A 15,405-nucleotide genomic window follows, 5' to 3' on the forward strand; every position below is an offset into this window, starting at 1 on the left:
CATATTACATTGTATTAAGTTAATAATAAAATTGTTAAGAATGTTGTATCCAGTGAGATTTATGGTTAAATTGCCAAGTTGCATAGTGATGTTTTGCTGATACACATTTTTGTTTTTTATATACTTTTGTATATTTTAAACACGTACTGTGATAAAACGCACAATCTATCGAAATGTCTATCCTTATTGAAGTTGAAAACTTTGATTTACTTTAACGAAAAATATAAACATTATTTTGAGGGATCATTAGAGCTAATGGTTACATTTAAAAAAAACACGTTGTATTAATGGTTATGGTTGAATTCATACTGTGAGATTTGATTAGTTGTGTAACAATGTTACTGTATAACTGTACTTAATGTAACTTATACACCCTAAAAAAGAAAGAAAAAGTAAAATATATATATATATATATATATTCTTATTTGCAGATCGACAGATGACAATTTTGACAACGTTGTGTCAGAGAGTTTTACTAGAGAAATACATGGAAGGCGATTGGTTCTAAATCTAGAAAACAAGATGTGAAGCCATAATTCTATGCGTTGGCTGCCTTCAGAGACAGAGAAGATTACTCTCAGATTTGATCTGAAAAGACGCCTCCCAGAATCCCTCGAGGCCAATCCCAGAAATCCTGTTAGATATTTTACCAGGAAGACAGTAATGTGGTTTTCAGGAAAATACTGCTAAATGTAATGTTGTTGTTGCTACAGAAGCTCTGATGAAGTTTAAAACAAATACTGTACGAGAAAATTAAATATTTCCTGCATCAATGACTTCATATTAACACAATTCCAACAACTTGTTTGTAAAATAAACGACACAAGACTGGTTTATCACTTGGTATGGTTCGTGTTTGTGACGACACAAAACGACACACAACAAATACTGACACACAACACCCCCCTGACCACGTCTGGCCCCCAAACTACATTGACCGGGAGCCTTTTATTTGTTGAGCCGGGGGGGCCGCGGCGACGATACAGGTGTGTTAGCAACTACAGAGCACAGCGAGCTAACAAAGGCATATGGCTAACAGTCTTCGATTACATCACAGTTTTTCTCTTCTCGTCGCGGTTTGGCAGTTTTTTAATCTGGCGAGTCGTACAAACTGATTGGTCTGCGATGAACAGAGCTACCTGGTCGTTGTCCGTTTAAAGGTTGGCTCTGGTAAAGGCGTGACGCAGAGGCAGTGTTTAGCTAGTTAGCTAGCGGGCGCTAACACATCAAAGACATTCTAGAATCAGTTTGCTCATGTTACCCCCCCCCACCCTGTTAAGACCCTCTTGTGACCTCTGATAACAATCTCCTTCACCTAACTGGCTGACACGCTACTAGCTCTACTCCACGTCACAGATGACAGAGCTCCACCTGAAGAAGACACTATTGACTTTGAGCCATGGATCATTGGAAGTAGAATTCTTCTTTTCTTTGAAAACATAAAGGGGGCGCTGTTGGGTTCCCCTCTAGACCAGTTATCTGACAAAAACAAGAATGATACTGGTCCTAAAAGCTTCCATAGTACATTGTAACTGTTTAGGACCGCCCCCTTTTTCTGTGCGAAGAAGTAGGTATTCAAGGAAGAACTACAGGGAAAATAAAAGGTATATGTTGTGGAAAACTAACAGACTTAAATCAAAATGTACATAAAACATGGTCTCTGGAAGTGGTTGTTTTTCGGGATCATGGACAAGAGATGACCCTGGAAGTCCCACAATGCACTTGGCACGGGTCAACTTGAATTTTGGTCAGGACCGTGTGGGCGGAGTTATCTTTTTGATACATTCTTGAAAAGGAAGGGACAACTTTTTTGTTTCCATCGTCCTCAGTGGCTTCACTTGGTCGTCGACTGTTGGATAAAAGTTCCGTAATTTGGGTCAGAACCAATGACTTTAGGCACGCCGTTGTTTAGGTCCAGGATAAATGGGATCCGATGAGGATTCTTTAGCCCGATGTGTCTCTGGAGGACGAGAGAAGTCACTCTTATTATTCAGAATTGTATCTTTAATAAAAGCATTATTATATCAACACGTACCTTCACTAGCGGGAATTGAACCAAGGACAGTCGGACATGAACAGCGTCCACCTGGAAGAGAACGATCGTCAACAACGTTATGTAAAAGAAGTCAAAACACACAAACTAACAGTTAGCATGACTAGCAACATTACTGAGCAACTGTATTATAGTTTTTTAAAGGTGTAGCTTCAGCTCCGCAGTGAGACGTTGGTTCAAATCCCACAGGCTTATGAGCTTTCTTTTGCTTCAGACACACCCAAAAAAATAGTCTCTTTAGTAATTTTATAGTATAATATACAAAGAATATATACAAGAATACTGTTAAGTTTGAAAATTAAATGTAAACATCTCATTTCCTTCCTTAAGACTTGGATCATATGTCTCAAAACCCCCAGAAATTCATTTCCCGAAGTCCCGTGTCGGATTAACCGCAGGAATAAATAAAATGGGGTTAAAGGTCAAGCGGGGTCGATCAATGTAGAGGTCGTCTTTTGCTTCCTGTAGATTCTCCACTGATGAGATTTGACCTTGTGAAGCAGTGATAGTGGATGTGAAAGAAATTAAATAATTGTATTAAAAAAAGAAAATTCTAAATGTATTTTATTTTATAATAGTATAAATATGTAGTTTATTGCTGACATCTTATAAGTGCTTAAATCTATATGATTTTAGTGTGATTTATTAATGTAGCCATTAGTGCGGCATCTCTATAAAAAGAAAGCATTAGACGAGGAAGTTAAAGAGACAATGGCGGCTTTAGAGTTGGAAAAAGTGATGGAGAGGAAACAGAAAGAAGTGGTGATGACTGGGTCAAGGTGGAGGAAAGTGAGGTCAGTGATGACGAGTGGATCTGAGAGGAACAGAAGGGATCTGACTGCGGTTTGAAGGGCGTGTTCCGGGCGAGCTCAGCGGGCTGTCGGCACAGACGCTACAAAGTCACCTGAAGGTGAGAGACGAGCGGAGCCTTCGCATTAAATTAACATGAATATACGAGGCTCTCGGAGGTCATGTGGTCCTCTGGAGGAGATGACATCGACTTTGCTCATAAACTCACGTAAATCTTCAGACAGTAAACATGTTTAATAGCTCAGGAGATGAATAAACAGTATCTTAGGAAGATTGTTTGCCTCGAAATTTTGCAACGGTAATAATAAATGTCAGATTAGAATTAGAACAGATTTATTGCCAGTGTCGTAAACACAGCTCAGGGATTATTTTCTGGTGATGACTGTGTAGAATGAAATAATGAAATAATGAAATAAATAAATAAATGTTTAATACATTTATTTAAAGATAGAAATAAGTATAGCATTTAATGACTTTCAATAATGTGAATTGTTTACATATTTGAATGTTTTTAATAAAATACATTAAACTATTTGACACATCAGTTTTTTACAAAACTATAGTATTTATTCGAATATTGCTATTAATAATTATGTTATTCATTAATAAGAAATTATTTCGTTTAATATATTTTACTGTCAAAACATATTAACATTCAATTGATTTCAGTAACAGTAACAATTGAAAAATATATATTAATGCAAGACTATGTTATATATACACATACGTATATTTTAAATTAAGGTTTGTTTCAGCTTTACCGGCCAAGTTTATCAACAATATACATGGAATTCTACTCAGTAATATTGTGTCTTTTTAGGAAGTTGGATTTTTGTCCACATAGGAGATTAAATTAAAATCTAAATATGCTGTTTTTGGCTATTATTAACATTTTAAAATCCATGTTTGATTTCTACCTTTTAAAATATCGTAGCACATTCAAATGCAAACTTAAAATAAAAAATCACAATTCAATTTGTCTAACAAAGGACTTGTTTTCAAGGTGACGTCATTTCTGAACGTGTTTTTAACAAAAACACTCACCAGCGCTTTTATAGTTGAAGAGCGGCCTCTACTGGCCGTGTGTAGAACTCCACTCCAGTTCTCTTGTGCCTCCACTTCATTCATAATTCCTCAGCATCTCTTCATCCTCGGCCTGATCTGAGAGAAGCTTCTTCAGGTGGACCTCGCACGGGTCAGAAGATTAAAAAAAAAAAAAACTTTGGATGCCAACCTTCCCAAATTTTTTTTATAAAAAAAAGCTTCAGTGCCATCTGGAAGGTAACTGTGGAAACAAGGGTGCCATGGCAACGCAGACTCGGGTTACCGGGGCAACCAGCGTCACCATGGAGATTGCATCACAGCGAGCTCTATTTACGGCTCCCAGCCTGGTTCCGAGGAAGAGCCCTCCTCACCACGTGTGTACACAAAGTCGTGAAGATGGACGGCAGGATGAAGCTTCTAGACACACACCACACGCGTGCGCGTGAACGCACAGACAGATACTGAAACACCAGCAACACGACGACGAACACGCTCAGATAAAGCTTCTGTTGCCCCCCTCTGGAGGGGGGGTCAGTGGAAGAGTCTCGGGGTCAGAACCCCAACAGGTGTCCCCACTACACGTCCGTGAACAACTTCTTGTGGACACAGTTCTGGGAGTTGTTCTGGGCGCTGGTGGGGAAGTTGGGGGTCTGCTTGAAGGCGCTGTCCTCGATCACCATGTACTCGCTCTTGCTCAGCGAGGACGAGGAGCGGGTCTTCTTCAGCTCGTCCTCGTCCGTCAGGGGCTGACAGCTGCCCACGTGCAGGTACTGCGCCTGCTCCTCGCCGTCCGTCTCGCGGTGGTAGAAGTAGTTGAAGTTGGACACGATGACGGGCACCGGGAGGGCGATGGTGAGGACCCCCGCGATGGCGCACAGGGACCCGACGATCTTCCCCCCTATGGTCACCGGGTGCATGTCGCCGTAGCCCACCGTCGTCATGGTGACCACGGCCCACCAGAAGGCGTCCGGGATGCTGTTGAACCCCGAGTCCGGGTCGTCGGCCTCGGCGAAGTAGACCGCGCTGGAGAAGAGGATGACGCCGATGAAGAGGAAGAAGATGAGCAACCCGAGCTCGCGCATGCTCGCCTTCAGGGTCTGCCCCAGGATCTGGAGCCCCTTGGAGTGGCGCGAGAGCTTGAAGATGCGAAACACGCGCACGAGCCGGATGACCCGCAGGATGGCCAGAGACATGGCCTGCTGACCGTTGCCCTGGCGCTCCGCCAGCTCCGTGCCCAGGGTGATGAAGTACGGGATGATGGCCACGATGTCGATGATGTTCATGATGTTCTTCGAGAAAATGGCTTTGCTGGGGCAGGCGAAGAACCGCACCAGCAGCTCGAAGGAGAACCAGATGATGCACAGGGTCTCCACCACGAAGAAGGGGTCCGAGAAGGGGCTCACGAAAAAGGGGAACGTGCCGTTGACCACCGGCGCGACCACCACCGGGTCCCGGTGGTCGTCCCTGAACTCCGGTAAAGTTTCCAGGCAGAAGATGACGATGGAGATGAGGATGACCAGCACGGACACGATGGCGATGCCCCGCGCGGGTCCGGAGCTCTCCGGGTACTCGAACAGAAGCCACACCTGGCGCTGGAACTCGTTGTCCGGCAGCGGGCGCTCCTCCTCCTTGATGAATCCCTCGTCCTCGCGGAACTTCTCCATCGCCTCCTCGCCCAGCTCGTAGAAGCGGATCTCCTCGGAGAAGATGTCGATGGGCACGTTGACGGGTCTCCGGATGCGCCCGCCGGACTGGTAGTAGTACAGGATGGCGTCGAAGCTGGGTCGGTTCCGGTCGAAGAAGTACTCGTTCCGGAGCGGGTCGAAGTACCTCATGCGCTTCTTGGGGTCCCCCAGCAGGGTGTCCGGGAACTGCGAGAGCGTCTTGAGCTGGGTCTCGAAGCGCAAGCCAGAGATGTTGACGACCACCCGCTCGCAGCACTCGTGGTCCGGCTCGTACCGGTCCAGGGAGTGGTGGCCCGGCAGCGCCGAGGACTCCTCCAGCAGGTTGTCACCCGCCGCCACCGTCATCGCGTCGGCCTCGGTGTATCCGGGGTTGACCAGGGTGTCGCCCCGGGTTCGGGTGCAGCTCGGCGGGGTTGACTGCAGGAGGCTGAGGTGGTCGTCCATGCGCGGGTGAAGACGCTCACTCGGGCGGCCGCCGCGCCCCCTCCGAGCAGCAGCCGCCACAGCCTCGTGTCTCCTCCGTCTGAGCGAGCTCTCTCTCCGCGCTCCCTCTCTCCCTCCCTCTCTCTCCCTCTCTCTCGGATCTGGTCATAAACACCCACCCAAACCCACCCGCCCACTCCACGCTGGACCCGGGTACCAGTCCGGCTCCTCGGCCAATCACAGGCGGAGGAGCCGCTGTCACCTCAACCCTTCGAGGAAGGTCGTCCAGTCCTGGACACACTTCAATTTGAAGTACAAATAAAATCTCAGTTTTATTGTCTCCCTCCAACTTATTTATTTCTTTAGTTCTTGTTTTTATTCTAAAACGATTTATATTAAACTGTTTTTATTTCTTTTTCGTTTTCATTTTGAGAGAAATAAAGATACAATTGAAAATGTACAATCAAATACAAACATGGTACATAACTCACTGTACAGACACAAATTACACGTAGAACACATGAACACACACTTATATACATGACTCAAGCAAAACCACTCACATTATATACATTATACACACACTTATACTGACATACTCACATGTTCAGGACTATTGCAACAGTTTATTTTCATGTCTTAACAAGAAGGATCTGTCTCGCCTGCAGTTGATTCAAAACTCTGCAGCGAGAATTCTGAGCCGCTCTAGTAGAAGAACTCACATCTCTCCGATCCTTAAAACTCTTCACTGGCTGCCAGTTTATTTCAGGATCAACTTTAAAATTCTGGTTCTTACTTCCAGATCCATTCATGGTCAGACTCCTCCTTACATCACTGATCTGATCCAGACTTACACCCCAGCTCGGGCTCTGAGGTCTGTGGATCAGAATCTACTGATGGTTCCTGAACACGGTTCAGGACCAGAGGAGAGAAATCTTTTCAGGCTGTTGCTCCTAAGCTTTGGAACGATCTTCCTCTATCTTTGCGCTTGATGGATCTACTGACTCCTTCAAGAAACATCTTAAGACGTTTCTATTTGTTCAGGTTTTTCCTTGAATTTCTGGAACTCCTGTTGTGTTATCAGTTTTATCTTGACCTTTAAAGTATATACTTTATTAAATATTGTTTTGATTGTTTAAGCGCTTTGTGAACCTGGTCTGGAAAAGTTTTATATAAATAAAAATTACTTACTTACTTACTTACATTCTAGATTAACTCTGTTGTGTTCATTCTAAAGTCAACACACACCTAACTGACACACACTAGTGTGTATATGTCAAGGCATGTGTTCATACAGAGTATACACTCAGATACACAACATTGTTTACATAAAAGCTTACACTGCACACAAACTTTTCTCAGTTACTCCGTTATTCATCTTGTGTGCACGCATGCACTTAGATACACACAAATTACACGCAAAACACTTGGACACGCACTTTTGCGCACAGTTGTATTTATGACTTAAACAAAACCACACACATTACACACACACTTATACTGACAAAATACACACATCACATTCAATCCGAATTTACTGGTACTTGTTGTGTACATTCTTGATTTACTCTGTTGTGTTCATTCTGAAGTCAACACACAGCTAACTGACACACACTGTAGGTACACAAAAGCTTTGACATATACATACTAAAGTATAGTAAGTAAGTAAGTGAGTAATATTTATTTATATAGCGCTTTTCGAGACCAGGGTCACAAAGCGCTTTAACAATCAAAACAATACTCAAAACAGTACATACTTCAAAGATCAAGACAACACCGAGAACAACAAGTTTGAGAAATTCAAGGAAAAGCCTGAACAAATAGAAACGTCTTAAGATGTTTCTTAAAGGAGTCAGTAGATCCATCAAGCGCAAAGAGAGAGGAAGATTGTTCCAAAGCTTAGGAGCAACAGCCTGAAAAGATTTCTCTCCTCTGGTCCTGAGCCGTGTGCGTGGAACCATCAGTAGATTCTGATCCACAGACCTCAGAGACCGAGCTGGGGTGTAAGGCTGGATCAGATCAGTGATGTAAGGAGGAGTCTGACCATGAATAGATCTGAAAGTAAGAACCAGAATTTTAAAGTTGATCCTGCAAGAAACTGGAAGCCAGTGAAGAGTTTTAAGGATCGGAGAAATGTGAGTTCTCCTACTTGAGCGGGTCAGAATTCTCGCTGCAGAGTTAACACACAAAGTTGTTTACACAAAAGCTAACACTTTACACAAACTTTTCTCTTTTAGTCCATTATTCATCTTGTGCACACACATGCACTTAGACACACACAAACAAGCGCACACACACACTGTATGACTTGCACTGACATACATATTTCAGGAACATGTGAAGTGAGAAAATGTTCACTCGAGTAGACGGATTTAGAGACGCTGGAATATTTTTATATACGTGGAGAGAAACACAAATATGTGCGCAGATCATCACAGCTCATACATGATTAACATCTTCAACAAATAATACATCTACACAACATGCATGAGCTGAGCACACAACTGAAGTTCTATTTTGAAAAAAATAAATGGAACCCACTCAGAAGTTTTATCTATCCATCCATCCATCTATTAATCTTAGACAGAATATTTAATCACACAAACACACATCCTTCACACACTGACACAGAATCATACTTTCTTACAGATCACACACACACAAACATAAACACAAACTTGACTGTAATAGACACACAATCATCATAAAAGCACACACACTTCATCAACACAACACTTTCACGAAGTGAGTGATTCCAAAACTCTGGATCAACTTGTGACAATGACTTTGTCACATGTGTGTGTTTCAACGTAAACATTACATTTACTAACATTCTGTCTAGTTTAGTCCTTTAGGACAAGTTAGGACGATGTGTTGGGACGACACATTAGGAAACCAAGTGAGGGAGACATGTTTGGAAGAGATGTAAGGACAACATTTTAGAAGGACATTTACGAAAAACATGTTGGAAAGACACGTTGGAAAGACTCGGTAGAAAGACATGTTGGAAAGACATTTTAGAAAGACTTGGTAGAAATACACTTGGAAAGACATGTTTGAAAGACATGTTGGAAAGACATGTTAGAAAGACACGTTGGAAAGACATGTTGGAAAGACATGTTGGAAAGACATGTTGGAAAGACATGTTGGAAAGACATGTTGGAAAGACACGTTGGAAAGACTCGGTAGAAAGACATGTTGGAAAGACATTTTAGAAAGACTTGGTAGAAATACACGTTGGAAAGACATGTTGGAAAGACATGTTGGAAAGACACGTTGGAAAGACACGTTGGAAAGACATGTTGGAAAGACAGGTTGGAAAGACATGTTGGAAAGACAGGTTGGAAAGACATGTTGGAAAGACAGGTTGGAAAGACATGTTAGAGAGACATATTGGAAAGACAGGTTGGAAAGACATGTTGGAAAGACAGGTTGGAAAGACATGTTAGAGAGACAGGTTGGAAAGACATGTTAGAGAGACAGGTTGAAAAAGACATGTTAGAGAGACAGGTTGAAAAAGACATGTTAGAGAGAGACACATTGGGAAGACATGTTGGAAAGACACATTGAAAAGACATGTTGGAAAGACATGTTAGAAAGACATGTTGGAAAGACGTGTTAGAAAGAAACATAGGAAAGACGTGTTAGAAAGAAACATAGGAAAGACGTGTTAGAAAGAAACATAGGAAAGACGTGTTAGAAAGAAACATAGGAAAGACGTGTTAGAAAGAAACATAGGAAAGACGTGTTAGAAAGACACATAGGAAAGACGTGTTAGAAAGAAACATAGGAAAGACGTGTTAGAAAGACACATAGGAAAGACGTGTTAGAAAGAAACATAGGAAAGACGTGTTAGAAAGAAACATAGGAAATACGTGTTAGAAAGAAACATAGGAAAGACGTGTTAGAAAGAAACATAGGAAAGACGTGTTAGAAAGAAACATAGGAAAGACGTGTTAGAAAGAAACATAGGAAAGACGTGTTAGACAGACATGTTGGAAAGACATGTTAGAAATTAACATTTTAAAGATATGTTAGGACGACATGTTAAGAAAACATGTTTGAAAGACATGTAATGAAGACATATGTGGAAGGAACAAAAAAATGGTAAAAAGACATGTCAGGTCGACATGAAACCATATTTTCAGTCAGCAGTCATGGACAGATGGAACAACAGTCAACTTTTCTCTGGTGTCTTAAGAACCAAATAACTAGCAGTCAATGAAATAATGTCTCAGAACTCACAGAAGAAAAACCGTTGAACAAACGTTGGACTCGAAAGTCTGGTTTCATGTCTCTCTAGAGATTCACGACTGAAGCTCCTTCACGAGAGACGACACAGACGCTGAGGAACATCAACAAGTGTTGCACAGGAAGCTGCTCCTGATGCTTGTTTACATGCTGCGCGGATATATCTGCTTCCTCCTGATTGAATCAAAGCTCTCATCACGCCCTCGTCACCAGAAAACACCGGATGTTCCAGCATCACGAGGTCCAACAATCGTCTTCTAAATCCGTCTTCTCAACGGCTCCTGCTAATGAGGACGAGCTTCAGCTTCAGCCTCCGAAATAGAACCGACAACCTCTGGAATCAACCTTCAGGAAGTGGGTCGTTGAGCGGGAGGAAGTTCCTCCGGTTGAAGTCGCAGAAGAAATATTAATTACGATATTACTACAAGTATTACTTACACTTCTGTTCATTCAAGGCTTTGAAGCTTTTATTTTGTATTTACTAATATTGTTCTCGACCAGTTCGACTTTTGTCAAATTATTTTTAAGTTACACAATTTTATATCAGATTTTTAAAAATAAAATAAACAACAATTCAAGGATATTAAGCGTGATTTTTCTACTAAATTTAATACTTTTCACTTCTTTTTTTTTTTTTTGGGCCCCTCGCATCAGTCACTGTATAAAATGTGGCCCCTGTTGTAATGTGTTTTAGAGGGGGCGCTGTTGAGAAGAGGATGGAATTTCATATATCGACTCGTTTTATTTTGTCTTAAAGTCAATCCGCTGCTGGTCGAGGAAATTGCTAGCAATGCTAACAGCTAGCAGTTAGCTTAGCATTCTAAAAGTTGGTATTTTCACGAGATACTTTCTTTAAACCGTTTTAAAAATGTATTAAACCATAAAAATGGATTCTTTATTTCTTCAAAAACTATACATTTAACTTCTGTGATCTCAATATCAGTTATTCTGTTAGAAATGTATACGAAATAAATGTAAGACGTCGTCAAAAAAAGAGCTTAAAGTCAAAGGTCAAAGGGGACCAGCAGTTTAAAGACAGTGGACAAGCGGCGAGGGGGCGTGGCTTAAATAGAGATGAAGGTCAGGTGAATATCTGGTTAAATAAAAGGTCAGTTCTTGGATTAAACTGGAGATGCAACGGTTTATTATTCACTTCAAATACAGTTGGACGAAAAATACATGAAATAAATGAATAATATATGTTTAAATATATATTTTAAGGCAGAGAAACGTGTGATTGACGTCACGAACGAATGCTCTTTGAGACGAAGACGAGGACGTGCGAGTCGCTGAAGTTACAGCACGTCCGACTTTATCGCCTCGGAGTCGCCTCCGGGCGCCAGAGTCTAAATTTAGAAATGTTATGAAGTGAGAAGGTTCTATAATTCACACGCGTCCGGAGGTCTTCGGCAGAAAAAGAGTATCACCAGGAAGAGTCGAGAGTGTTTGGTGTGAACAGGTGTGTGTGGAAGAACATCAGTGACATCAGTGTTGAGGGAATTCTTTTTAGGGAGGATTTTTCAAGTTTTTAAAGCATTTTTAAACCATTTAATTCCATCATTTGTATAATAAAAAGTAGAATTTGTCTATATTGAATACTTGAATAAAAGTATTATATATATGAATAAAAGAAACTGGTAAAAATATCAAAAATTAAAAAAGTACATTTTTACACATAGATTTTGATATCCTATTTCTTAAAATTAAAAAATACATTTTCTAAATTCAATACTTTTTAACTCATAGCCGTTTAAATTCAATATAAAAATATTCGACACTGTTTTATATTGAATTTAACATGGATTTATTTGATTTTTCAATTTTTTAAAGCATTTTTAAACAATCTAATTAAATCATTTGTATATTAAAAGGTAGACTTTGTCTATATTGAATGAAAGTATTTATATATATATATATATATATATATGAATAAAAGAAACTGGTAAAAAAATTTTAAAAATAATAATAATTTACACATAGATTTTGATATTCTAATTCTTATAATTCAAAGAAACATTTTCTAAATTCAATACTTTTTAATTCATTGCCGTTTAAATTCAATATACAAATGAACGACACTATTTTATATTGAATTTAAAAGGCTACAGGTTAAAAAAATGTCGATTTATATTAAAATAGTTTTGAATAATTTAAATCTGAATATGAAATTCTATATAAAAAAAAAAAGGAAATTGTTTCGGCGACATTTTATATTGAATTTAAAAGGCTACATATAAAAAAAATAAAAAAATGTATAGTGAATATTTGTGAATAATTGAAATTAGAATTTAGAACTCTATGTGTGAAATGAAATTTGTTATATAAAAAGTAAGATTTTTTTTAATTCAATTGTAAAAACGCTTAAAAAACAACGACAAGATTTCAATAAAAAAGTTACTACGATTGAAATGTCATATCATGAGTGACAGCCGCGAGTGTTGCTTCAACAACTTGTTAAAAGTCAGAAAAAGTAAGAAAGTAGTCTATTTGTTAAGTTTCTAGACCAGGGTCACGACCAGACGTCCGGGTCTGCACCAGGACTTCCTCCCGCACGCGAGCAGAAGCAGCTCCAGGTCACGACAAACACAGATCCTCCCATGAATCCGACATTAGGAACCGTCAGTGCAGCTGCTCCTGACAAAGACCATCTGGAGAACAATGTCCTCCTGGAGCCGCACCAGGACCTGCGTAACCGCGGCAACAGAGGGGAGGAGACACTGGAGTCGCTTCTTATTGTTTTCTGATGATGTGCAGATGGAAACACACCAGTCTAGTATTGACCAGAAGACTGTTGTAAACAAGCCTCCATTATTCATGCTGAGCTGAGAGTGTGTGCGTGTGCGTGTGTGTGTGTATTTATGTTTGTGATTTATTTTGTATGGGGGGGTGTTTTTAGTGCTTGGGTGCTTATATGTTTGAGTGTATGGATATATGTATATTTTAACGTAGTGTGTGTGTTTCTATATGTGTATCTGTATTTGTAAGTAGGTGTGTGTGTTTTTATTTGTGTGGTTTTGTTTGTGGGTGGGATTTTGTATGTGTGTGTGTATCTGCGTATGTTTCTGTGTGCACATGTGTGTGTATTGTTGAAGTAGGTGCATGTGTATTGTGTGTATTGTGTGAGCATGTGTGTGTATTGTTGAAGTGGGTGCTTGTGTGTTTGTGTGTATTGTGTGAGCATGTGTGTGTATTGTTGAAGTAGGTGCATGTGTGTTTGTGTGTATTGTGTGAGCACGTGTGTGTGAATTGTTTTAATTTGTGTGCCAGTGCGATCATATGTGTTGTGCATGTAATTCTACGTGTCATTTGTGTATGTATGTGTGAGTGTGTGCATGTGTGTAGGTAAGTATGTTTGTGATTATTTGCGGTTGTCCTCCGTGTGTAGTGGCATTTGTGCGTCTGTTTTTGTTTATAAGTATAAATGCGTGCGTTTGTGTGTTTGTAGCTAAGTATGTTTGTGAGTGTGTGTGATTTGTAGGCGTTTTGTGCATTTGTGTATGTATGATAGTGTGTGTGCACGTGCTGGTCAATATGTTAGTGTGTATGTATGTGAGTGAGTGTGTGAGTGTTTGCGAGTGTGTGTGTGTTTGTAATGAATTAAAGAAGTTGTTATCATATATTTAATAACCTGTGTGTGTGTATGTATGTAGGTTTGTGTGTCCGTGTGTGTAGGTGTGTGACCCAGTTATACCTCAGGTTACCATGGAAACCGCTGCTTCTGATCGTCAAGAAATGCTAAAGTTTGTCGTGCGACACTTGGACTCCCACAGGTCAGTCAAGACAAGACTGTAGAACCCGCACTCTGGCTGAGAAACCTCACGTTCCTCTAGTCAAAAGAGCAACTCAAGGTGTTTCTCCGACTCATCGAGATGCTCGACTCGTGCTGCTGAATATTCACGAGGCATCATCTGCTGCCGCACACGCTCAGTTCACACGTGTCCGACCATGTGACCATCAGATGGGTCCTTTGCACCGTGACTCAGACTCAGGGTCACCCTCAGAACCACCTGACAGCAGGTCACCTTCTCCTCTGGTGACGTGATGTGACTTTGGTCAAGTTTAATCGAGTCACGACATTTCCAATGACGAAGATGAAGACGTGTGTCTTCAAAATCTATGTCAATGTTCAATAAAGTCAGCAAAGTTAGCGTCAGTCGACAGGTCTTTCTTTGGAAATCTTCGTGAGCTCCAGACGGACGACGAGGCAGGAGGGAGTTTGAGTTTTCGTGAATATTTTCTTGATAAGCCTCCAAACTAAGTTGAGCTCTGGGGAGAGATAAAGCCAGCAGGTCAGAGGTCGATTAGCTCGGAGACTCCGAGCAACTGGAGGAATTAGAGCGAAGAAAAAAGAGAGACTAACAGGCCGCTCCGACAGATCCAGGCCTCACGATGAGCGACTTCCTGAGCGAGAATAACCATAAAACGAAAAGTTTCAACATGAAAGTCTGACGTGATGTTGATCTTGAAGAAGTCGTGAAGTTGAGTCCGACCTTCAGGACTTGTTGAAGAACAGGAGCAGGAGAGGAGAAGAACCCTGGAGGTTCCGGTTATTTTTGAGGTGAATCCAGGCCAGAAACTAGTTTTAGAATAAAAATAGATGTGAGGTCTCATTGTTCGACGGGAGGCGGAGCTTGACTCGCTCTCAGCGAAGAGCCTTCGGAGCAGATCATGGAGATATCGGTGTCTCGGGATCTTGTTCGCGGGTGAGGGGGAGAGTCTGACAGATCCAGACTCACATGAAGTCTCTCTCGGTTACGGATGACGAGGAAATAAAAACATTAAGAAAAAAAAACAGTTTATTTAAACAAATATAGGAAAAAACAAGAGAGCAGGATAATAAAAATTATTACAATTTGGAATGAAACACAAATGTAGAAAATTATTGACATAAAAAAAGAGTAAACATAGAAGAAAAATTAAATAAGCAAATATTAGAAGCTTAACAGACAAAATCATAACAACCACCCCGTGAAAAACTTAAAAAAAAGCGTTAATGCATCGAAGAAACTATTAAAAATGCGTTTAAAAATATTTTAAAACTGCTTCGAAAAGCAAAATCAATAAAAAATGGACAGAAGCCACAAACTAACATTTACAAAAAGAAATAATTACAAAACGTGTGATTCATTTTTTTTCTAA

General features: G+C 40.7%; 1 protein-coding gene across 1 annotated transcript; it reads right to left on the reverse strand.

Moving 5' to 3' along the window:
- Positions 1-838: 838 nt before the first annotated feature.
- LOC148059277 (potassium voltage-gated channel subfamily A member 3) lies at positions 839-6,110 on the reverse strand. The gene is made up of 3 exons (XM_087781164.1): positions 3,908-6,110; positions 2,036-2,086; positions 839-1,960 (listed from the first exon to the last, which is right to left on the reverse strand). Exon 1 carries the CDS (start codon positions 6,034-6,036, stop codon positions 4,483-4,485), a length of 1,554 nt encoding a protein of 517 aa, XP_087637290.1. The 5' UTR covers positions 6,037-6,110; the 3' UTR covers positions 839-1,960; positions 2,036-2,086; positions 3,908-4,482.
- Between the last annotated feature and the right edge of the window lie 9,295 nt (positions 6,111-15,405).

Source organism: Callionymus lyra, chromosome 19 (genome assembly GCF_982586985.1).
Source record: "Callionymus lyra chromosome 19, fCalLyr1.hap1.1, whole genome shotgun sequence".
NCBI classification, from domain to species: domain Eukaryota; kingdom Metazoa; phylum Chordata; class Actinopteri; order Syngnathiformes; family Callionymidae; genus Callionymus; species Callionymus lyra.